The sequence below is a fragment of the Mesoplodon mirus genome (genome assembly GCF_964341445.2).
Source record: "Mesoplodon mirus genome assembly, chromosome: 4".
NCBI lineage: Eukaryota > Metazoa > Chordata > Mammalia > Artiodactyla > Ziphiidae > Mesoplodon > Mesoplodon mirus.
The window spans coordinates 83,979,788-84,005,327 of NC_138979.1; the positions used below are offsets into that span (position 1 = coordinate 83,979,788).

Genomic DNA, 25,540 nt, shown 5'->3' on the forward strand with positions numbered 1-25,540 from the left:
AGAAGGGAGGGAGAGATGCAAGGGAGCTCGTGGGAAGTTTGGCAGGAAGAGGAGGTTCTCTGGTGTCTTCCTCGGTGAGCTCTGCCCGGCTGGCTCACGGGGTCAGTGCAGCCTGTTGCTGGCGGGGGTATAGGAAGGAGGGGACTTCTGGCGCCTAGAGTCCTGATCATGGCCAGATACCTCAAGCTCTCAACGGTCCTCTACTATGGCCTGGCAATCAGCAGTGTAGGGAGTGGAGGACTTGGTGGCCAGATAGTTGCTCTACAGCAAAATGTCAGAGAAGGGGCCATGTTTGAAAAGCCCCAACTGAGGCTTTTGTAGGAATTCTAGGAGCTCTGAGGAGTTCTCAGAATGGCATCAGTGTTTTAGGATGGTTGGCAGTGTGATTCCTTTGAACTTCTGACATACACCAGTAGCCGTAGGGTGGCACAGACTTCACAGGGCTCACATGTACAATCTGTGTTCCCACGGGGCCTGGAATCTGTCCTCCTGGCTTCCCAGGCTGCCTGGACAAGCCTGGTGCCCCAGGGTTCTGCCCACGGAGTGTTTCCCCTTCAGTTTCCAGAGGAGGACCATGGAGTCAGACCATCAGAGCTGGAAAAGACCTTCGAGGTTGTTTAGTGCAGTGGTGTTCAAACATTTTTTTCTTTGAGTAGAGAACTCAGAGCCCTGTCTGTCCGTTTCCCAATGATTCTCCCCTAAGGTGGCCTCTGAGACACGTTCACAAAAATATAGGGCTCCCTGAGAACCCAGAAAACTACTAATCTTTCTAAAAATTGAAATATATTTGACACTTAACATTGTGTACATGTAACACATTTACGTTATAGATTTACATTCTAGATTTGCTACATCTATATTGCTGTATTTCTATTAGAGCAATAATTTGCACCTCTGCCACATCACATAATTATCATTTCTTTTTAGTGGTTGGAATAATTAAGATCTAGTCTCTTAGTGAGTTTGATGACTACAATACAAATTGTTGTCTAGATCCCAGAAAAGGGTTGGTCTTATCCACCCCTCTCCGCATTTTCACACAGGGAAACTGAGGACCAGAGAGAGGGAGTGACCCACCCAGATCTCTGAGACTTAGAAGGTTTCTTGTCCAGCTAACACTGGTTCTTTCTTTTGTCTCAGCACAAATGTCTCTGTCAAGGGTATTGACAACCCCCCATCTCTGCCCAGGGTTAGGTTTCCAATTAAACCTTTTCACTATATTTATACTAACTATAAATATACTAACCATAATTAAGAAGTAACTATACTGTAATCAGTGAGTCCTATATTTTTGCATATGTGTTTGTGTGTATGCATTTTTGTGTACGTATGCACGTATTTTCCCTGCAGGGTCTACCTCCATGGGCACTGGGGTCCCTGTCATAGCCCGCACACCTCACATTGAGCTGTACCCAGAGAACCTCTAACACACTAATGTTAACTAAAGAAGGATCCCAGTTTCGTGACTTAAGCCTCATACATTTGTTTCCAATATGCCTTAATGAAGAGGCCAGCCCAATTCCTGTCCCCAGAAAGAATCAAACTGTGGTGTGATTATAGACCCAACGTCCTTTCTGCCATCATAACTTCTGGAGAAACAAGTCCTATATTTCTGTGATGATCCAGAAATCTGCTTCAAGTAATATTGCTAGATTTTTGCATTTGTCACACTGGATGGACTGCTGTGATCGACTTTGTATGAATGCAGACTAGCAAACTACATCCGTCACACGGTGGGATTGAAATGACAATGCACACGTGTACCATTTATCGACTGCTTAGCGTGTCAACCACTGTATATACCACTGCATGTACATGCCTAGTAAGGGGGTATCATCATCACCATTTCACAGGTGTAGGAACTGAGGCCTGGAGAGGTTGGGCTACAGAGCTTACCTGCTGTAGACCCTGGGACCTGAGCTCTGTGCACACCAAGGAGAGATGAACAAGGGTAGGTTTATTTAGCCCAAAGAAGATAAGATCAAAATATGAAAGGAAGCTAAATAAATACTTCCTAAGTATTAGAAGGATTTGTGTGTGTGTGTGTGTGTGTGTGTGTGTGTGTTGGGAGCATCTATCATTTAGTTTAGGAAAGAGCATCACACCGTCCATCCCATACAAGCATCTGAAGGGGACCCAGTGAGAAGTGCCAACACACCAACATGGCTGTGCAAAGGGCCAGAGCTTCTGCTGTGAGGCTGAGCATCAGGCAAGGCTGATGAATGACGGGGTGAGTGAGAGGAGAAAGGAACAGGGCCGGGAAGGATTACAGCTGCTAGTTCCCTTTCCCTGCTGGCTTTGTCAGGCCCCCGAGTTGGGGGTGGGTGCTGATCGTCCCTGGCCACAGACCGCAGCTCATGTACTTCCTTTTCCTGCCATGTGGTGGTGCTGTTCTTCTAGTTATCTTGGCCGCGCTAGTCCAATATTTATTTTCGGTGAGTAATTTGTTTATCAGGAGGTTATTTTAATCTAATTTTGGCCATATTTGCTATTCCACACTATCTGTGCTTCCCAGTGTTGGCAGCTTGCATATCTTGAAGGAAATTAGCTGAAGATGGTCCCGGAGGCATTCGCTCAGTCATTATTTAAGGGAGCTGGGAGGAGGCAGGGTGAGCGGAGCCCAAGCCCGGTGTTGGAAAAGTTGCTGGAGTTTGTTGCACTCCCAGTGAGGTTAGCGGGGTTGAGAGGGACTTACCGAGGGTAGGGAGCATCTCGCATCTCGCGCAGCTTTTTTGAGGGCTGCCTCTGGTAGAGAGCAGAGAATCCTGCAGTTACTTTTCCCCATCTCCCCTGATCCCTTGTGATAACCTGTTACCTTCTTCACATTTGCTGCCAAGGCCAAAGGCACGACTTAAGGAAGATGCCCATCTGCCTTCCCATGGTTCACAGGCATCCCACATCCCATTTGATAATATGTTTCATGAACTGTTCTCTGCGATCCCTCAAGGAAGAGGGCAGGAAGGTGGGGAGTGATAAGAGAATTATTGTTTATGAGAGTACCTTCAGGGAATAATGATCATAAGTATTAATTACAGAGCCCTGGCACTTGCCAGGCACGTTATATTCCCATTTTACATACAAGGAAGTTGTAGTTAGGATAGGTTAATCATTTTTTCCCCAAGATCCCATGAATGGTAAGTGGAGAGCTGAAATTCAAACTCCGTTGTGACTGTCTTCAAAGCAGAAAATCTTCCTATTTCAAGGATGAGTCTCACCTTCCACATGGAGTCAGGAAACCTGGACTTGGCTGATGGGCATGGGACCTGAAATTAGTTCTTTGTCATTGTACTTGACGTCAGTTTCGTTTTCCAAAAATGGGAGGGCTGTACAAGTTGAGTGGTTTGAGGGTGCTTTAGTAGAAGAAACTTTTTTTTTTTAAAGAAATCTTCTGAGGAGATGACACATCTAAAGCAGATAAAACGGGAGCAGAAGTGGGAGATCCCAGTGAATCACAGCCTGGCCTTTCCCTTTTCACCTCTTCTTTCCCTGGCTCGTGATTGATGCTGAGAAACTTCCATGGAAGTTCCTCAGGGCTCGAAAGAATCAAGTTTGAAAACCTCTGAAATAAATATTCTCATGGGACACTTTCAGAGCTCAGTAAATTGTCAGAGATTATAATTTAAAGACGGGCTGATGCATCCTTTAGGAGGTTTGGAACACGTGCTCGTTTTTACTGTGTGGTGGTCCTAAGGAAGAGGTAGTCAAGTTTGACTCAGAGAGAGAGGCAAAATTGTTATCTTCATCCTTGAGCCTTAGTCAAGTAACTTTTGAGTCTCTTGGGATTAAGACGCCGAATTAAACAATTAAACTGGACCTAATTAAATGAGAAGGGTCAGTTTTCGGTGGAAATTACAATGGTTGTTACTATAGGCAAGATGGTGAACTACCTTCCCGAGATGGCCAGGATGTTCCCAGGCACCCACATGGGGTCTAACAGAACTGTGGATGGTGGTGGTGTGTTTTCCTTGCCTGACATAAACTGTTATCTGCAAAAAACATTGTTGTAATAAGGTTGCAGCCAATCCTGGTTCTCACAACTAAGCAGGCTGCTGTGTTTCAACCAGGCTATCCTGTTTTCTGGCTCTAAAGACCTGGTTCTATCTCTAGGGCTTTCCCTCTGGCCTGATTATCTATCTGCCTGTAAGTTTGGGCCATGATGTTGCTTTGACAACAGTTTGAATGTGTTCAAGGAAGCTCAGGCTCCTGTGTGAATGTCGTATGTGTTTGCTAAAAGCTCAAACCTCTTACTCTCTAGAAGGTTGATCCACACACACTTACGTACTTTGTTTTCATTCTGGGGAATCAGGGGTTAACATCCAGGATTGCTGAGCTCTAAATGTCATGGATTTCAGAACTTGTGTCACCCTGGCATAATGAGTGACTGGCTATGGATTGACAAAGATAAGGTATCACAAAGATTGAAAGAGATAGACAAAAAGATAAACATCTCAGAGCTCTGAAAGTGCACAGTAGCTTCCTCATCCCATTCAGGATTGACTGTACAATTATTTGTTTATGTCAGGATGTAAGTCAGATGCTTCCAACAGACTTCTAATAATAGCAGTTTGCAGAGCACTTTTTCATATATTATCTCATTTAATGCTCACCGTAGTCCTGCAAGACAGGTAAATATTTAACTCTTCTAGAGCAGCAGTTCTCAGCGTGAGTGATTTTGTCCCAAGGGAACATTTAACAAGGTCTGGAGACATTTTTCATTGCTACATCTGCAGGGGGTGTGGGCGCTCCTGGCATCATGTGGGTAGAGGGCAGGATGCTGCAAAATATCTTACAATGCACAGGGCAGCTGCCCCCGACCCTACGACCTAATATTCAGCCTCAGATGTCCATAGTTCCAGGCTGGGAAACTGTTCTATACAAAACATTGAGGTTCAGAGAGGTTGGCTGACTTGCCCAAGATTGCATGATGTGTACTTGGCACAGTGGGACTGAAATCCATTCTTTCATTTCACTACCAGAGGGCTTCAAATCTTTTATTTTTATTTTAAAGAAATAAATTGTAGGTATTAAACTTGAAATGAAAACCTTGGCAGAGCCATTGCATGTAAACAGCTGATGGTGGAGCTGCTCTGGTGGCAGCAGGGGTCAGAGACCCTGCTCAGCCTCTTCCTCAGCCCCTCCCCCTAATCCCAGGGACACCCAGGCTGCCTGGCAACTGCTACGCCCATACAAGGAGACCCAGAGAACATTAGGCCCCTGTTGGCATCCACAGATCTTCTGGATTTCCCTGAGCTGTTCCATTTTTCTGAGTAGAGGATGACAGCATCTGAGTGTGTGTTTTAGTGAGAAGTGTTGGGCAGTGGAGGGGAGGCATGCGGGTCAAGTAGGAGGCTGCTGCGGGCACATTCCAGGCGGTAGGGAAGGGGCACTCGGAGGACCACGGGGGATAGGAGTGGAGTTCAAACAAGGAAGCGCAAGGCTCACGCTTGCTTCGGGACTTTTCAGTGCTGTGCTGCCGTATGACATCAGGCCAAAGGACAGCGGGCCAGGAGCACAGAGGCTGAGCTCTTTACCTTGCTCTGCGCATGCTCAAGGCCTGGAAGCATAATGCAGTGTGAACCAATTTGCACGTGATGTTTGCACGTGCAGATTTGTTTTCCTGTAGTCCACACTGCTTGTCTGTACTCTGGCCAGAAGCAGGCAACGCCACTGACGGACAGGTGTCTCCCTCATCCATTGACAGAGAAAGGCAGGCGGGGAAGTGCTCTGTTTTTCTTCTTCCAGGTCTAAATCCTGGCTTTCTTCTTTAAGTGTTGCCTTCTGATGAGTAAACAGTGGAAATGGCAAAATGAAACTAGGAGGAAGGTTCTCTACAATAACCTAGAAGGGACTGGGGCTCGTCTTAGGGCTTAGCAGGTGCTTCTTTCCCTATGAAGAATCTAGACCCAAAAGAAAACTCTGGATGGATAGGAAAACTCCTGGGAAATTTTAGGTCCAGGCAAAGATGATCATTCCTAAGGGCTTTCTTGCAGAGATGTCAAAAACAAATAACAAAAAGGAGAGTGAGAAAATCTGACCGACATATCTGCCCCCCCACCTGATTTTGCACAACCCGCTGTGATGAATATCAAAGCGGTGGGGGTCCCGCATTCTGATCTCTGCCCTACTGCTCTCCCCTCACTTTCTTCACCTGGCTTTAGCTTCCAGACTTTTTGTTATTTGCACTCACCAAATTTGGGCTTTTCTACTTGCTTCGCTCTCCAGATTTCTAGAATTTTCTGTCCCCGGATCTCTGCAGCCTGATTCTTTCCTACATTCTGGTTTCAGTGCTAATGCCCCCTCCTCAAAGAGTTGCCCCAACCACCTAGTCTAAAGTAGCAGCCCCACCAGTCCCTCTAGAATCATTCTTTGATTTTCACTGTAGCACTCGTCATTGTCTGAAGTTACCTAATTTGTGTGTGTGTGTGTGTGTGTGCATCTATTTGGATCTGAGAGTCTCCCCAGCTCCCCCATGGGAATGCAAGCCCCTAAGAGTAGAGACTTTGTGCATCTCATTTCCTGCTCTAATATCCCCAGTGCCTACAATACTGCCTGGCACATACTAGCACGTAGTAGTTGTTAAGTGTGTTTGTTGAAAGAGTGAATGGTGGTTCCTGGAGTTTAGGGGGTATGAGCATGGTTTTAGCTGATAATTCACCGCATACCTAGACACAGCAAGATCTGGCTTTCAGGACAAATTGTCTCTGCTTATTCCCATACGCTGAGCAAACCTCTCAAGCAATCATTTCTTGCTGGAAACAAGCTCCTTTTAGGGAATTTTCAAACTAAATATTGAAAAATTAATCCTACTTCCTCAAATCTAGGATGTCATTGACTATAAGATGCTCCAATTTTTATGTGCCATGAAGAGCGAAAAAATGCTGCCAGTTGTCATTGAAACATTATCATTGTTAAGAAGCATCTTAATTCTGGAAATGCTAAAATGTGAAAAAATATATGCCTTAGAATTGATAAAGTACAAGGTGAGATTGATTCATCATATGGGATGCAGGGAAGTGGCAGGGGGTTCTGGTCTGGAGTATGTCCCTATTTGTTAGTGGTCCCTTCCCCTGTAGCACTGCAGCCTAATACCTTGGACATGGTACTCTCCAAGGACCAGAGGAAGAGCTGGGTGTGTGGAGGAAGAGGCAGATATGGCTTCTGAGGCTTTCTCAAGAGTGGAGAGACTTCTATGGCTTGGGAATGTATCTGTGGAAAGGTATTAGAAGCAGTTGGTGATTCAAAAAAACCCAACCAGCAGTAGGCGAGTCTAGGTTTAAAACAATGCTCTGAAGGATGATTTCTCAGCCTTCTTAGTCACTCTTTCTGAAGCTTAGGAAAAGCATCTTTCATTTTCAAAAGGCAGTCAATGGGAAAACAAGATTTGCTTGAGACCCAAATTTCCTTTAGAGCCAAGTTTACTGAAAAGTATCTATTTTACAAAGAGAAAAAAATACCTGCAAGCTAAGTCCATATCATTATTCTTATTTGAGCTAATGATAATGGAGTGTAATTTCCATTACTGCTGACATTAAGATTAGTTATGTTTCGGTACATACAGCGCGGCTTCTCCCTTGTGAGGAGCGTCGAAGCAGCTGCCGGGGAGGCTGAGAGCGACTCCGCCTCGGCAGCCCTGCAGCCACATACTGGGCCTGACTTCCTGGCTGGCCTCAGGGGTCCCTGCCGGGCGTCAGGAGGGGTCCTGAACATCTCCTCCAGGGAGCCGAGGCACCATCGGCTGTTAATTTGGCTCTTTATTTATTTATTTTTAAATTAATTAATTTATTTATTTATTTTTGGCTGCGTTGGGTCTTCGTTTCTATGCGAGGGCTTTCTCTAGTTGCGGCAAGTGGGGGCCACTCTTCATCGCGGTGCGCGGGCCTCTCACTATCGCGGCCTCTCTTGTTGCGGAGCACAGGCTCCAGACGCGCAGGCTCAGTAGTTGTGGCTCACAGGCTCCAGACGCACAGTCTCAGTAGTTGTGGCGTACGGGCTTAGTTGCTCTGCGGCATGTGGGATCTTCCCGGACCAGGGCTTGAACCCGTGTCCCCTGCATTGGCAGGCGGATTCTCAATCACTGCGCCACCAGGGAAGCCCTTGGCTCTTTAAACCTCCTTGAGTCTCCTATTAAAAATCAACTTTCGCCACAATTTAGGGGCCTGGGAGGGAGCAGAGAAGACGGAGGAGGGCGACGGAGGGCGACTGGCCAGAGGGACGGTGCCAGGTTCCATTTGGCTGAAAGCCACGCCCCTCAAGCACCTCAGCTGTTCCGCAGACTTCATCTCCTTCAGCCTTTCGGAAACCCTCCTCAAGAAGCTGGTTCTCCTGGTAACCGTTAAAGGTCTTTATCTGAATGCAAAACAGTGTAATCTGTACAAACCGGCACTGGGGATAATGATGTGGGATGTCAGCTTTGGAGGCAGATGGGGGATTCCATTTGAATTCTCCACATGCCATTTATAAGCTCTCAGGACTTGAACAAGTTATTTAACTTCTCTCAGCTTCTGTGTCTTCATTTGTAAGAGGAGGCAAATAATGCTTATCTTCAAGCATTTCCATGAGATAAATGAGATGATCATGTAAAATGATTAGCCCAATGCTGAGCACATAGGAAACATTCAGTAAATAAATACTCAGTAATTGTAACTGGTGTTACAGTGGCAAAACAGGTAGCTTATTGTTCATGTAATATGATTTAGAAGTCTTGGTAAAAGCCTGCTTTGTCCAGAAACATCTTCTAAATTGACTCCCTGAAAAGAGCACTGTTGCAGAGGCCAGTGGATTGTTTGCTGTAGTTAAGGTCACCATTAACCTGGGTTGTAGTATTGTCCCCAAGGGGGGATTTCTAGGGTGGGATATTATACAGTGCGAGTGCTGTGGCTCCAGGTGGGTATTTGCATGTGGAGTCCTGATGAAGATCAGGCAGTGTTTGTGATATAATTGCTCAGCTGGGGGATCCAGTGAGGAGAGGGTTTGGAGGCAAGCCTTGGGGAGGGGTGTTTGATAAGCCCAGCTGAGTGGTCTTCTCTTTTGAGAAGGGGGCCACAGTCCTGAAAACGGCTCACTGAATTGTCAGTAGTTCATATGAATGAATTTTCTTGAAGTTCCTGAAACAGAAGGAAATAAATCTGTTTAATAAAACTATTTAATCTTCCTGGGCAAGAATTTCTTCGGATAGTAATGGCCTACTATGCTATGTGGCTGAAGATGATTTCTGTTCTTAAGAATGATGAGAGCCTCGAATCCTTGTATTTATTCTTACTCGTGTATGTGCTTATCAAAAGCAAGGGTGAGTTATTAAACACTTAACCATTATCAATCAAGAGGACCTTACAGCACTACCCAGTCTTCTAAAAAAGCTTTAGTGTAATGGGACCCAAGTCGGGTAAAGTTGGTCAGAGAGGGGAACTAAAAAGTTCTACATTATGGACATTGTCTGTAAGGGCTCCTGGGATAATGTGGGGGAATGGTCCTCGGTATGTATGTTTGGGGTGTCTAAGGACAGATAGGCAGCTGTGTAAGATGTGTGGGCATTTGGGGTGAGAAGTTGATTCCATTACAGGGGGATTGAAGGACTGTGGTTATAAATTTTACTTATTTTGAAACATTTCCTTGGGCTATTCTCACTAGTGAAGTGAATTTGAAGTTTGAATGTTATCCTTATGGGGAAGGGATTATCATGTATTGAGCACATACTTGATGCCAGCTGCTACACTATGCAATCATTCCTTTTAATGGACTTGTAAAGGTGATGCTTTAGTTATCTCTCTTTTATCTTGCTTTAATATTTGCAGATGATGGAAATGTAGTCCAGGATGGCTTAGTAACTTAAACAAGGTTACACAGCTGATAAATGATAGAGCCAAAATGCAGATCAACAACTATGTGATCCTAGTGCTCCTATTCTTGTGTGAGGCTGTCCAAAGGAATCTCTTCATGTCCTGAGCATTTGGCAGTTTGTTGTCCAAAATTACAGAGGGGGAGTTGGAATAGTAAATAGATGATGCTTATCATGTTGATGATGGCAAGTATAATAAGCGACAGGTATTGAGTGCTTATTACGTTCCAGGCATCAAGCTATCTACTTTATATATATTATCTCATTTAATTTCCTCAACAGTTCCACAAGGAAGGGACTGTTATCAGTTTTGTTTGTTTGTTTGTTTTTTAGATAAAGACTTAGTGACAAGAGCTGTGAAGTAACATGCTCAAGGTCACACAGCTAGAAAGCAGTGGAGGTCACAGCCATGTGCAAGGACTCCAGAAAGAAAGCTGACAGCTGAAGGCTTTGCCCAGCAAGGCAGTGAAGGGTACACGAGGATAGTAAAGATGAGTTTGGAGGTGTGCACTAATTTGTATGTCTCATTCCTAGAGCTGTGGTTGTGAAAGCATCCAGCTCATTCCTCTGCTGCAGGTTCCCACTATTCCTCCACTTTAAGCTATGTCTTTACTCTAAAAGGGGTGATGAAATTCTCAGATATGGGAAACAAAGAGCAGTCATGGAAATTTCCTCTGGTTTTGCCCAATAAAAGTGGCAGAGCGTTGGGTTGCTTGCAGGTATTATAATCTGGGTCACCAAGCACTTCTCCACCAACCTGTCATGGGGCTGGAAATTCCCCATGAGAAATCCAATCTTTGAGTCTTGAAGGTGTCTGGGCTTTCCTGTTAAAAAACAAACATTTTTATAGAGATGATCATGCTCTCAAATACCTTCAGGGGCAAGGTAGGTAATTCACTTTCGAAAGGGATGGGGTAAGGTGAATTGGTTGCTATGGCAACCCGGGGACTTCTTGCCCTGCCCACAGGCATTTACAACATGGCATGGCCTATAGACTACGGACTTCTTGTCAAAGGGTAACCTGTCTTTTTTCTACTTGATTGTCAAAGTTCATTGCAGAGGATGAGGAGAATAAAAACTACAGAAAAGTCTAAGTCCAGTCTAAAAAAAACCCAAAGCAAATAGAATCATCAATCTTTTCCTCCCTCATAAGTACTATTGATATCTTGGTATATTCCCTTCCTTTTTTTATTCTTTCTTCCTGAATGTAAAAATCTGCTGCATCAGTGGGGTCTGCACTAAAGAAAACATTTGAACCTCTGTGAAGAAATACGTGGGGTTAAAATAAGGAGAGCGCGAGGTCACATTTTAGACTGAGAATTAGCTACAAATAAGACTTCAGGAGGATAAGATCTGGAAAGGTAGGTAGAAAGAGTAGAACTTAAGAGGATAAATTGGAGGTGAGGACAAGGATGCAGATTTGCCACCGGAAAACTGGCCAGATAAGAACTTCAGCAGGAGGCTGCCAGGGAGGGGCTGATGGAGACAAGGGGGCATGGAGAGTGCCTTTGGATGGGGAAGGGGGTGGAGGTGAGCTGTTAAATTAAAGGTCCTCAGAAGTCCTCTCTGTCCATTCCACCCCATCCTCCAACCAGTTTAACATAAACCAATCTGTTTCGGAAATTAAAAAAAAAAAATTAAGGAACAGGAACTCTTTTTCCAAGGAAATCTTAGGAAGAAGCCATTTCCATAAACAGACTAAAGTACAGCTGGTCTGGGGATCTTCTCTGGCCTCCAAACCCTGAGCCCACCCAAAGGAATGTATGAAACCCCACATCTTCTCCTTCCTATTTGGCCTCCCTGGGAGAAGCACTGTCCTCCCCTCAGATCTTCTCAAACTTCTGCAAGTTGCAGATCCCAGTGACCCTCATTTCATTCTTCAGCTCCCCTCTACATTTGTTCAGCTTGATGGATCTCTTGTCGGGTTTCAGGTGCATATTGACTTTTTGCAAAACTCCCAAGCCGTTCAGGGAGAAAGATTGACTGATTTAGGGTAGGGGTTGGGGGAGGAGGTGTAGTTATTTTCGATGTTAGTAAACATGACAGGTTGTTGAAGATTAACAGGAAATCGTGAATAAAATCATTGGGATCTGATAAGGGATTTTTCTCTCAGACAATTAAAGACTTTTTTCTCGTTATCTCCCTCCCCCTCCCCCAGAAGTGGGAGATGAACGTCATGAGGATAACACATTATTAGTCTCATACCCTTAACATAGATAAAAGACAAAAGTTCTTAACCTCCCACTGCCCACGCGGCCTCCATGCACTTTTTTTGCCATTCTGTTCTGTCTTCTTTTCAGCAGGTGATAGTTTCCTTTAATACTTCCTACCTAATCCTCAATTTTCTTTTAAACATCAGATATTGGATAGGCTGGAACCTCATTTAGGCAGTAAAGAAGTCCAGTGCTTTGTGGCTGGGACCAGCCGAGGAGATAAATATTTTTGATACAAAAGAATAATTCATTAAAGGAGGTAATGAAGGTGATTTAAACCTTCCACAAACACATCATGGAGTGAATAAAGCTCATGGCTCTCAATTTAGGGTCATGGCTGAATGAAATGTTGTCAAAAGTGAAAAAAAAAATAAAACTAACTGCACAAATGGGTCAGAAATCTCAGTGGGGCTCAGTCAAGCCTGACAATTTAGAATTTGACAAACAAGTAGAAGAAAAGGAGAATTCCATTAATATTATGAGAAAACCCTTCTGGAATAAAGCACTGAATTTTCATGTTATCGTTTGACTCATGTGCACTTATATGGTCTTAGGAAAAAATCTGACTTGGAGCTGAAATTTTACTTATCCAGTTACAGTTCAGGGGATCTCTCTCTCACATGCTCAGCCAGAAACATAGATTGTCTCATAAACCAGCATGAACAGTATGGATAATGGAGAAATGCAGTCGTGAGAGGGCAGAGCTGCAAGATGTGGGCGTTTGTTCCTGAGAGTCAGCCCGTTAGAGTTCTTCGGGGTACCTAGTCCACAGGGGTAGAGAGGACCAGGATCCAGAGAGTATCTATCTCCCCATCTACTGGGTAGACCTGAACTGGTCTGTCCGCCAACCCTGTAGGTGGAGGAGCTTAACATGAAAAGTGGTGTATGTGGACTGTTGAGAGAGGTATCTTGGACCATTCTTCCCCCTTTCTTTCTTCATAATGGAAAAAGGAAGAAATGATTCACCCATCAGAGGGGTCTCATGGGAGGTCTCACGCAGGGTCATTCAACTAACAAAGGGTAGTCATGGTGTGAAAGAGGGGAAGAGAACTGTAAGAGCATGCTATTACAGCTCCCTGTCAGATGTAAGGAAGCCCTGTCCTCACATCCCTGCTGGGTGGACTTCCAACCTCTTTCTGGATATTTTTGGTGCCACGTTGCTCATTACCACATAGAGACCAGCTCCCTATTGGGTAGCCTTGAGCCTGAGGAGTTCCTTTCCTGGACGGAGCCAACCCCTTGCTGATCTGGCTTCTGTTCTCTTTACGGAAAACACCCAACGCATCTGTTACACATGTCAGCCTTCCTGACATTATGTCTGTCACTCAGGGTCCTCTCCTTTTCAACCTAAGCCTTATAGTTTGCTCAACCCAAATGACAATATCCCAAGTCTACTGAGGCTTAGGAAAGAGGAATGGAAATCCTGTGGATTCCCCCCACCTCCTTTCTTCTCTCTCCCCACACACTATTATCCTTTTTCTGAACTATTTGAGAATGTTATAGACTTTCACAATGGTGAATTTCATAAAAACAAGAATATTCACTTATGTAAACATATAATAGTTTATCAAAATCTGACAATAAACATTTATACAATACTATGGGTTAATCTAAACACTATTCATATTTTACCAATTGCATCACTAATGCCATATGTAGCAAAAGAAAAAAATTGTTTTCTGGTCCAGGATCTAAATTATAATTATATATCATACTGACATGCCATGTCTTTTTAGTCTCTGTTAGCTCAATTCCTGTTTTTTTTTTTGTTTTTTGTTTTTTGTTTTTGCTTTTCATGACCTTGACATTTTTGAAAATTATAGATTGGATATTTTGTATCATGTCCCTCATTTTGGGGTTGCTGATTTTCCTCATAGTAACATTTAGGTTATGCATTTTGGGGCAGGAATATCATAGAAGCGATGCTGAAGGGATGCTAAAGCGATGCTAAAGTGGCGCTTAAGTGATGCTAAAGTGATGGTGTGTCTTTCTCAGGGCATCTTATCTGCTGATGTTGACTTTGGTCACTTGATGAAGGTGATATCTGCCAGTTTTCTCCAATGGAAAGTTATTTTCATTCCCTTTATGATGAATTAGTATCTTGTGGGAGGTACACTGGGACATCCTCAGGCAGGTATGGCCAGCCTGTGATTGACATTGTCTTTTCCCATTGGTTTCAGAGTCTAACAGCCGCAGGGCAGTGAACAGAGGCTATGTCACCATCTTGTTCAGGCTGCATCAGGACTGGCACAGCCATGACACGACCAATTCCTACGTGCTGATCCGCAGGGCGCTTCTGCTTTGCCTCAGGCACATTGCCAACCTCCGGTCTGGCAGGGAGGCCTTCCTGGCAGTTCAGGGCATGGAGATCCTTTTCAGCACCACACAGGTAATCAGCATGGGGATTATCTTTGCAGTTGGATGACATCTGGATGATTCCTGAAGGCCGTCATTTAGGACTCACCTTCACTAAAGTTGGGAAACCTCAATACGTTTCTTGCTTCCTGCCCTGGGCAGATGTTTTGGACTCAAATCCTCATTCCTTCACTCACTCATGTACTGATTGACTCATTTATTCAATACATACTGGTTGGGTACACACTGGGTAGTGCAGTGATTAAGAGTGTTGATTTTCAAGCTAGAGAACCTGGCTTCAGATCCCAGCCCTAGCACCTATAGCTGTGCAACTTTAGAGAAGTCACCCACCTTCTCTGGGACTCAAGTTTCTTCTTCTTAAAAAAAATAGAAATGATAAAATCTAGGTTTTTGCATGGCCTGAATAAGTTAACATAGACATGTCTCTGTTAGCAGGGTTCTTGCCATGACTTAACTGCTTTATGAGTGTGAGTGGTTATTGGAATAATGATTAGTTTTGGGGACCTAGTGGTGAATATGATAGACGAGACCCCTGATCTTTTGGGGCAAGCATTCCACCAGAGAGTTGGACACTAAGGAAGCAAAGAATTCAATCTGGAAGATAATTTCATATTGCTCTATGAAATCAACAGAGGAAGGGCACAGGTCTACAGTGACTTTTATATATGCAGGGAGACTTGACCTTCTCTTAGAGAGGTCAAGTCTTCTCTGAGCAGGTGACACCTAAGCTGAGACCTGAATTATTGAAGGAGTCTGTCATGCCAACTTTACGAGGAAGAGCATCCCAGGCACAAGGAGTAGCACCTATAAGGGCTGTCACTTACCTGCACCCCAGTGGAATAAGTGTCTAGGGTTTCCTGGATTTCAACCAAATAATAAATTCCTTAATTTCACTTGCTTAGGGCTAATTTAAACACCATCATGCGAGGCTACCTATACGTTCTCCGTGGATGATGTGAGTATCTCCCAAATACCCATCATGTGCTCACCAAACCTCTCCTGGGGCCGAGGCAGCCGTGTTTCACACACATCATGTTCCTTGCTGTCTTCGTATTAGTCAGTCTCTGCACTACTTTCATTGGTCTCGTTGCTTCTCTCTGGACACTCTCCAATTTCTCTGTACCTGAGTACATCTGAGGTAATGAAGCGGTCAACGAGAGTGCCGTTTTCCAACCACGGCATCTGTAGACTAACCATTTTTTTAAAAAAGCTTTTTCCCCTCCTCTAAACAATAACATAATACTGCACTGCAAACCAATATCTAATTTTCTGTCTGCTGTCGCCTCTGGGTTTCTCTCCATCATTACAGCTTTCAGAGCTTCTCGGTCATGAAATAGCTACATTTTCCATTCTATTCCTCTGGACGAGGAAGTGCTTTGAATTTTTTCAAGCTTCACCATCCTTTGTAAGCCTGTGTCCCCCAAATCTTGAATCTCTCCCAGCCTTTGTGAAACTCCCCCCGTATTGCTGATGCCTAGAATCCCCCAACTCTGGCTCGTGTGCTTTAGCCAGCTCCTCTGCCCCCTGCCCTCTGCATTATTGACTGTTTTTCTGATCTGCGTTAAAAAAAAAAAAAAAACAATTAAAAGAGTAATACAGGGAAAAGATGGTGATCCCAGAGGTACAGGTCTATGACAAGAAGAGAGTGGAGAAAATACCAAGTGAAGCACAGGCATGAAAGGGGCTGTGAGCCCAGAAGCAGGCTTTTAGAAGCAGTTCCTCAGCAGGACAATAAAGACCTCAACTGCTCAATTAAGCAAATTTACAATGAGCTCCCAGCCTCCAATTACTGTTGGGAATGGAAGCAGGATGTGAGCAGAGGCAGAATCTGCACTTGGTGGCCAGGTTTCTCCTGCCTGAAAAGCTTCCCAGCACCTGGGCTGAGTGCTCTGAGCACAGATGCCCTTGCAGCTGTGCTGGAGTTAGAGCTGCCCATCCATTCTCTCCCCTCTCCTGCCAGAGAAGATGCGTAAGTCACAGGATGGCCAAATGGGGAACCTTGGATCTAGTGATGTCATTTCAGTAGCTCCTGCAAATTATGCTGCTTCTACTGCTGCTGCTGCTGCTGCTGCTGCAACTGATGGAGATGACAGTGAAAATGAAGGAGAAGAGGAGGAGGAAGAAGAAAATAAAGGAGGAGGAGGAAGAGGACGAGGGAATGAGATTTGTCTTGAATGCTTACTATGGCTGAGGGCTGGCATAGCAGTTCATGCAGACTTTCTGATTTCACCATTTCAAAGGATTTGAAACTGACGGTCTTCCTCAACAGTCCGTATTTCTGTCCACTGGACCAGAGGTTCTCTAAGTTAACTGTGATCAAAGCCACCTACATGGCTGCAAGGGCCCCATCCTCAGAGTTTCTGATTCAGTAGGTCTGGGATGACCCTGAGAAGTTGTGTTTCTAACAAATTCCTAAGTGATGTTGATACTGCTGGTCTGGGTCACACTTTGAAAACCACTGTCCTTTACTGTTTTTATCGGTGCTTGTGGTGTAATTGCAAGCCTACTGGGCATGAGAGTGACGGAGAAAGAACTGTTTTTGAGTCCTTCCCACAGACTTCGCCCATCATATTGTTCTTTGCCTTCCTGCTGAGGCCACTGCTTGCCATGATTCTCTCTCAGTAACCCCACCTCTTTGTTTCCTGGGTCCCACAGCCTTGCACAGATCCTCTGAGCATCCTTTAAACGTTCAGAGGATCAGATTGTCTATAATGCATAATAATCCCACACCAAGTAAAACATTACACTGTTACCATTATCAGCAATAGTACCAATGGCAATCATAGACCTGGCTTCCAAAATGCTGGCAGTTTTGACTGAGTTGCCTGGCTTGGACTTGGCTCACTACCTCCTAAGCTTGAAGCTTAGAGCATTATCTCTGATCAGTCATCTACCTTACCATTCTTCATCCTCCATGCTCAGTTCTCTCTTTTCCCAATACTCATACTTTTCAGTAAGCACTTAAAACTATTTGACCAGTCCCAGCGATAAAATAGCCTCAAGGAATTTATTTTCCTTGGAGAGTGTTTCCTGCTGTTGGTTCAGGAGACCTGACTGGTATTATTTGAGTACATGGAAGGGGAAATAACATTCTTTTTTGCGGGGAGGAGGGGGCTAAGTAACATATTTATTTTCCTCTTTTAATAATAACAGTTATTTATTTATTTTTAACATCTTTATTGGACTATAATTGCTTTACGATGGTGTTAGTTTCTGCTTTATAACAAAGTGAATACATATACATCTATGCCCATATCTCTTCCCTCTTGCGTCTCCCTCCCTCCCACCCTCCCTATCCCACCCCTCTAGGTGGTCACAAAACACCGAGCTGATCTCCCTGTGCTATTTGGCTTCTTCCCACTAGCTATCGGTTTTACATTTGGTAGTGTATGTATGTACATGACACTCTTACTTTGTCCCAGCTTACCCTTCCCCCTCCCCATATCCTCAAGTCCATTCTCTAGTAGGTCTGCATCTTTATTCCCGTCCTGCCCCTAGGTTCTTCATGACCGTTTTTTTTGTTTGTTTTTTTTTTTTAGATTCCATATATATGTGTTAGCATACGGTATTTGTTTTTCTCTTTCTCACTTCACTCTGTATGACAGATTCTAGGGGCATCCACCTCACTACAAATAACTCAATTTCGTTTCTTTTTATGGCTGATTAATATTCCATTGTATATATGAGCCACATCTTCTCTAGACATTCATCGGTCGGTGGACACTCAGGTTGCTTCCATGTCCTGGCTATTGTAAATAAAGCTGCAATGAACATTGTGATACATGATTCTCTTTGAATTATGGTTTTATCAGGGTATATGCCCAGAAGTGGGATTGCTGGGTCGTATGGTAGTTCTATTTTTAGTTTTTTGTGGATTTTTTTTTTTTTTTTTTTTTTTTTTTTTTGCGGTACGCAGACCCGTCACCCCTGCGTCCTCTCCCGCTGCAGAGCACGGGCTCCGGACACGCAGGCTCAGCAGCCATGGCCCACGGGCCCAGCCTCTCCGCGGCATGCGGAATCCTCCCGGACTGGGGCACAAACCCGTGTCCCCTGCATCGGCAGGCGGACTCTCAACCACTGCGCCACCAGGGAAGCCCTGTTTGTATTTTTTTTGATGATGGCCGTTCTGACAGGAGTGAGGTGATATCTCATTGTAGTTTTGAGTTGCATTTCTCTAATGATTAATGACATTGAGCATTCTTTCATGTGTTTGTTGGCAATCTGTATATCTTCTTTGGGGAAACGTCTACTTAAGTCTCCTGCCCAATTTTGGATGGGTTGCTTGTTTTTTTGATATTGAGCTTCATGAGCTGCTTGTCAATTTTGGAGATTGATCATTTGTCAGTTGCTTCATTTGCAAATATTTTCTCCCATTCTGAGGGCTGTCTTTTCATCTTGCTTATGGTTTCCTTTGGTGTGCAAAAGCTTTTAAGTTTCATTAGGTCCCATTTGTTTATTTTTGTTTTTATTTCCATTTCTCTAGGAGCTGGGTCAAAAAGGATCTTGCTGTGATTTATGTCATAGAGTGTTCTGCCTATGTTTTCCTCTAAGAGTTTTACAGTGTCTGGCCTTACATTGAGGTCTTTAATCCATTTTGAGTCTATTTTTGTGTATGGTGTTAGGGGGTGTTCTAATTTCATTCTTTCACACATAGATGTCCTGTGTTCCTAGCATTACTTATTGCAGAGGCTGTGTTTTCTCCATTGTATATTCTGGCCTCCTTTATCAAAAATAAGGTGACCATATGTGCATGGGTTTATCTCTTAGCTTTCATCCTGTTCCATTGATTTATATTTCTGTTTTTCTGCCAGTACCATACTATCTTGATACCTGTAGCTTTGTAGTATAGTGTGAAGTCAGGGAGCCTGATTCTTCCAGATCCGTTTTTCTTTCCCAAGATTACTTTGGCTATTTGGGTTTTTTTGTGTTTCCATACAAATTGTGAAATTTTTTATTCTAGTTCTGTGAAAACTGCCAGTGGTAGTTTGATAGAGATTGCACTGAATCTGTAGATTGCTTTGGATAGTATAGTCATTTTCACAATGTTGATTCTTCCAGTCCAAGAATATGGTATATCTCTCCATCTGTTTGTATCATCCTTAATTTCTTTCATCAGTGTCATAGCTTTCTGCATACAGGTCTTTTGTCTCCTTAGGTAGGTTTATTCCTAGGTGTTTTATTCTTTTTGTTGCAATGGTAAATGGGAGTGTTTTCTTCATTTCTCTTTCAGATTTTTCATCATTAGTGTATAGGAATGCCAGAGATTTCTGTGCATTAATTTTGTATCTTGCTACTTTACCACATTCATTGATTAGCTCTAGTAGTTCTCTGGTAGCATCTTTAGGACTCTCTATGTAGAGTATCATGTCATCTGCAAACAGTGACAGCTTTACTTCTTCTTTTCTGATTTGGATTCCTTTTCTTTGCTTTTCTTCTCTGATTGCTGTGGCTAACACTTCCAAAACTATGCTGAATAAGAGTGGTGAGAGTGGGCACCTTGTCTTGTTTCTGATCTTAGAGGAAATGGTTTCAGTTTTTCACCATTGAGGATGATATTGGCTGTGGGTTTGTCATATATGGCCTTTATTATGTTGAGGTAAGTTCCCTCTATGCCTACTTTCTGGAAGGTTTTTATCATAAATGGATGTTGAATTTTGTCAAAAGCTTTTTCTGCCTGTATAGAGGTGATCATGTGGTTTTTATTCTTCAATTTATTAATATGGTGTATCACATTGATTTATTTGTGTATATTGAAGAATCCTTGCATTAGTGGGATAAACCCCACTTGATCATGGTGTATGATCCTTTTAATGTGCTGTTGGATTCTGTTTGCTAGTATTTTGTTGAGGATTTTTGCATCTGTGTTCATCAGTGATATTGGCCTGTAGTTTTATTTCTTTGTGATATCTTTGTCTGGTTTTGGTATCAGGGTGATGGTAGCCTCGTAGAATGTGTTTGGGAGTGTTGCTCCCTCTGCTATATTTTGGAAGAGCTTGAGAAGCATAAGTGTTAACTCTTCTCTAAATGTTTGATAAAATTTGCCTGTGAAGCCATCTGGTCCTGGGCTTTTGTTTGTGGAAGATTTTTAATCACAGTTTCAATTTCAGTGCTTGTCATTGGTCTGTTTATATTTTCTATTTCTTCCTGGTTCAGTCTTGGAAGTTTGTGCATTTCTAAGAATTGGTCCATTTCTTCCAGGTTGTCCATTTTATCGGCATATAGTTGCTTGTAGTAATCTCTCATGATCCTTTGTATTTCTGCAGTGTCAGTTGTTACTTCTCCTTTTTCATTTCTAATTTTATTGATTTGAGTCTTCTACCTTTTTTTCTTGATGAGTCTGGCTAATGGTTTATCAATTTTGTTTACCTTCTCAAAGAACCAGCTTTTAGTTTTATTGACCTTTGTTATTGTTTCCTTCATTTCTTTTTCTGATCTGATCTTTTTGATTTCTTTCCTTCTGCTAACTCTGGGGTTTTTTTGTTCTTCTTTCTCTAATTGCTTTAGGTGTTAGGTTAGGTGGTTTATTTGAGACGTTTCTTGTTTCTTAAGGTAGGATTGTATTGCTCTAAACTTCCCTCTTAGAACTGCTTTTGCTTCATCCCATGGTTTTGGGGTTGTCGTGTTTTCATTGTCCTTTGTTTCTAGGTTTTTTTTGATTTCCTCTTTGATTGTTTCAGTGATCTCTTGGTTATTAAGTAGTGTATTGTTTAGCATCCATGTGTTTGTACTTTGTACAGATTTTTTCCTGTAATTGATATCTACTCTCATACTGTTGTGGTCAGAAAAGGTACTTGATACGATTTTAATTTCCTTAAATTTACCAAGACTTGATTTGTGACCCAAGATATGATCTATCCTGGAGAATGTTCCATGAGCACTTGAGAAGAAAGTGTATTCTGTTGTTTTGGGATGGAATGTCCTATAAATATCAATTACATCCGTCTTTTTTTACGTATCATTTAAAGCCTGTGTTTCCTTATTTATTTTCATTTTGGATGATCTGTCCATTGGTGATAGTGGGGTGCTAACGTCCCCTACTGTGATTGTGTTACTGTCCATTTCCCCTTTTATGGCTGTTAGTATTTGCCTTATGTATTGAGGTGCTCCTATGTTGGGTGCAGAAATATTTACAATTTTTATGTCTTCTTTTTGGATTGATCCCTTGATCATTATGTAGTGTCCTTCTTTGTCTCTTGTAATAGTCTTTGTTTTAAAGTCTGTTTAGTCTTATATGAGAATTGCTACTCCAGCTTTCTTTTGATTTTCTTTTACATGGAATATCTTTTTCCATCCCCTCACTTTCCGTCTGTATGTGACCCTAGGTCTGAAGTGGGTCTCTTGTAGGCAGCATATATATGGGTCTTGTTTTTGTATCCATTCAGCCATTCTATGTCTTTTGGTTGAGCATTTAATCCGTTTACATTTTAGGTAGTTATCTATATGTATGTTCCTATTACCATTTTCTTGGCGTTGTTTTTGTAGGTCTTTTCCTTTTCTTGTGTTTCTTGCTCGAGAAGTTTCTTTAGCATTTGCTGTAATGCTGGTTTGGTGCTGCTGAATTCTCTTAGCTTTTGCTTGTCTGTAAAGGTTTTAATTTCTCCTTTGAATCTGAATGACATCCTTGCCAGGTAGTGTAATCACGGTTTTAGGTTTTTCCCTTTCATCGCTTTAATTATGTTGTGCCACTCCCTTCTGGCTTGCAGAGTTTCTGATGAAAGATCAGCTGTTAACCTTATGAGGATTCCCTTGTATGTTATTTGTTGTTTTTCCCTTGCTGCTTTTAATATTTTTTCCTTGTATTTAATTTTTGAAGGTTTGATTAATATGTGTCTTGGCATGTTTCTCCTTGGATTTAACCTGTATGGGACTCTCTGTGCTTCCTGGACTTGATTAATTATTTCCTGTCCCATATTAGGGAAGTTTTCAACTATAATCTGTTCAAATATTTTCACAGTCTAGTCCCTTTATTTTCTCTTCTTCTTCTGGGACCCATATAATTCGAATGTTGGTGACTTTAATGTTGTCCCAGAGGTCTCTAAGACTGTCGTCAATTCTTTTCATTCTTTTTTCTTTATTCTTCTCTGCAGTAGTTATTTCCACTCTTTTATCTTCCAGGTCACTTATCCATACTTCTGCCTCAGTTATTCTGCTGTTGATCCCTTCTAGAGAATTTTTAGTTTCATTTATTGTGTTGTTCATGATTGTTTGTTTGCTCTTTAGTTCTTCTAGTTCCTTTTTAAACGTTTCTTATATTTTCTCCATTCTATTGCCACGATGTTGGATTATCTTTACTATCCTTATTCTGAATTCCTTTTCAGGTAGGCTGCCTATTTCCTCTTCATTTGTTAGGTCTGGTGGGTTTTTATCTTGCTCCTTCATCTGCTGTGTGTTTGTCTTCTTATTTTGCTTAACTTACTATGTTTCGGGTTTCCTTTTCACAGGCTGCAGGTTCGTAGTTCCCGTTGTTTTTGGTGTCTGCCCCCAGTGGCTAAGGTTGGTTCAGTCGGTTGTGTAGGCTTCCTGGTGGAGGGGACTAGTGCCTGTGTTCTGGTGGATGAGGCTGTATCTTGCTTTTCTGGTGGGCAGGTCTGCGTCCGGCAGTGTGTTTTGGTGTGTCTGTGACCTTATTATGATTTTAGGCTGCCTCTCTGCTAATGTGTGGGGTTGTGGTCCTGTCTTCCTTGTTGTTTGGCATAGGGTGTACAGCACTGTTGCTTGCTGGTCATTGAGTGGAGCTGGGTCTTGGTGTTGAGATGGAGATCTCTTGGAGATCTTCGCCGTTTGATATTATGTGGAGCTGGGAGGTCTTTGGTGGACCAATGTCCTGAACTCGGCTCTCCCACCTCAGAGGCACAGGCCTGATGCCCGGCCAGAACACCAAGACCCTGTCATCCACACGACTCAGAATAAAAGGGAGAAAAAGAGAAAGAAAGAAGGAAAGAAAGAATAAAATAAAATAAAGTAAAAGAAAGTTATTAAAATAAAAAATAAGAAATATTAAAAATAAGAAAAAAAATTTAAAGTAATAAAACAGAAAGAAGAGAGCAACCAAACCAAAAACAAATCCACCAATGATAAGAAGCACTAAAAAGTATAGCAAAACACACAAACACACACACACACACACACACACACCAAAAAATGGACAGACAGAACCCTAGGACAAATGGTAAAAAGCAAAGCTATACTGACAAATTCACAAACAGAAGCATACACATACACACTCAGGAAAACAGAAAAAGAAATATATATATATATATATATATATATATATATATATATATATATATATATATATATATATATATATATATATATATATATATATATATATATCATTGCTTCCAAAGTCTACTGCCTCAATTTGGGATGATTTGTTCTCTATTCAGGTATTCCAGAGATGCAGGGTACATCAAGTTGATTGTGGATATTTAATCTGCTGATGCTGAGGCTGCTGGGAGAGATTTCCCTTTCTCTTCTTTTTCGCACAGCTCCCAGGCTTCAGCTTTGGATTTGTCCCCGCCTCTGTGTGTAGGTCGCCTGAGGGCATATTTTCTTCGCTCAGACAGGACAGGGTTAAAGGAGCAGCTGATTTGGGGGCTCTGGCTCACTCCGGCCAGGGTGGGAGGGAAGGGTACGGAGTGAGGGGCGAGCCTGCGACAGCAGAGGCTGGCATGACGTTGCACCAGCCTGAGGCACGCTGTGCGTTCTCTCGGGGAAGTTGTCCCTGGATCACGGGACACTGGCAGTGGCGGGCTGCACAGGCTCCCAGGAGGGGAGGTGTGGAGAGTGACCTGTGCTCGCACACAGGCTTCTTGGTGGTGGCAGCAGCAGCCTTAGCATCTCAAGTCCGTCTCTGGTGTCTGTGCTGTTAGCCGTGGCTCGCACCCGTCTATGGAGCTCCTTTAAGCAGCGCTCTTAATCCCCCCTCCTTGCGCACCGGGAAACAAAGAGGCAAGAAAAAGTCTCTTGCGTCTTTGGCAGCTCCAGACATTTTCCCTGATTCCCTCCCAGCTAGCTGTGGCACACTAGGCCCATTCAGGCTGTTCATGCAACGAACCCCAGTCCTCTCCCTGGGATCTGACCTCCGAAGCCGGAGCTTCAGCTCACAGCCCCCGTCCACCCCAGCAGAGGAGCAGACAAGCCTCTCAGGCTGGTGAGTGCTGGTTGGCACTGATCCTCTGTGCGGGAATCTCTCCGCTTTGCCCTCCGCACCCCTATTGCTGCGCTCTCCTCCGTGGCTCCGAAGCTTCCCCCCTCCGCCACCCGCAGTCTCTGCCCACGCAGGGGCTTCCTAGTGTGTGGAAACCTTTCCTCCTTCACAGCTCCCTCCCACTGGTGCAGGTCCCGTCCCTATTCTTCTGTTTTCTTTATTCTTTTGCCCTACCCAGGTACGTGGGGAGTTTCTTGCCTTTTGGGAGGTCTGAGTTCTTCTGCCAGCATTCAGTAGGTGTTCTGTGTGAGCTGTTCCACGTGTAGATGTATTTTTGATGTATTTGTGGGGAGGAAGGTGATCTCCGCGTCTTACTCTTCCACCATCTTGAAGCTCCTCCTCGGAAATAGCATTGTTGATTTTATTAAGAAATTTCTGTTTTGAAAGTTGGCTTACATTTTTTTTTACTTTGGAGTCATTTGGGTAGCGTGAATCCATGGCTTAAATTTTATGAAATGTTTTTCCTCCATGTTCTTTCCTGTGGAGCAGCCCATAATGTGGGCCTGGAGGTACCATGCATGGCATAATTGTAGACAGTCACTGCCCTGTGGTATGTTCTAAGCATCCTGCATATCTCCTACTATGACTTCTTGGCCTTAGAGCTTAATGGAGACCCCTTAAGAATACCAAACTGGAGGCTTACATTAGTCAACTTTCTGTATCAAGTCAGTAGACAAAACATTTACTAAGGGACTGCAGAAAATGGCCATATTTTTGCCAAAGACATACTGACTACTCCCAACTCTCTGTCTCTCAATTTAGTAAACTTGTTCTTACATTTTTCACAGTGTCTGAAAAGAAGGGTCTTGTCATGTTCCATCAGTATCAAAATGTTACATCTGCAAACCCAATTTTTCTTTGCTTTGTGTAGATACCAAGAGAGATCACTACTGTGGGCTTTGA

General features: G+C 43.2%; 1 protein-coding gene across 1 annotated transcript in view; it reads left to right on the plus strand.

Moving 5' to 3' along the window:
* Positions 1 to 25,540, plus strand: part of LOC309802862 (uncharacterized protein) — a gene marked incomplete at its 5' end in the record, with an annotated part of 165,200 nt that overhangs the window by 52,881 nt on the left and 86,779 nt on the right. The window contains 1 exon segment of the mRNA XM_082618744.1: positions 14,229 to 14,437. Coding sequence (XP_082474870.1) covers positions 14,229 to 14,437 — 209 coding nt within the window.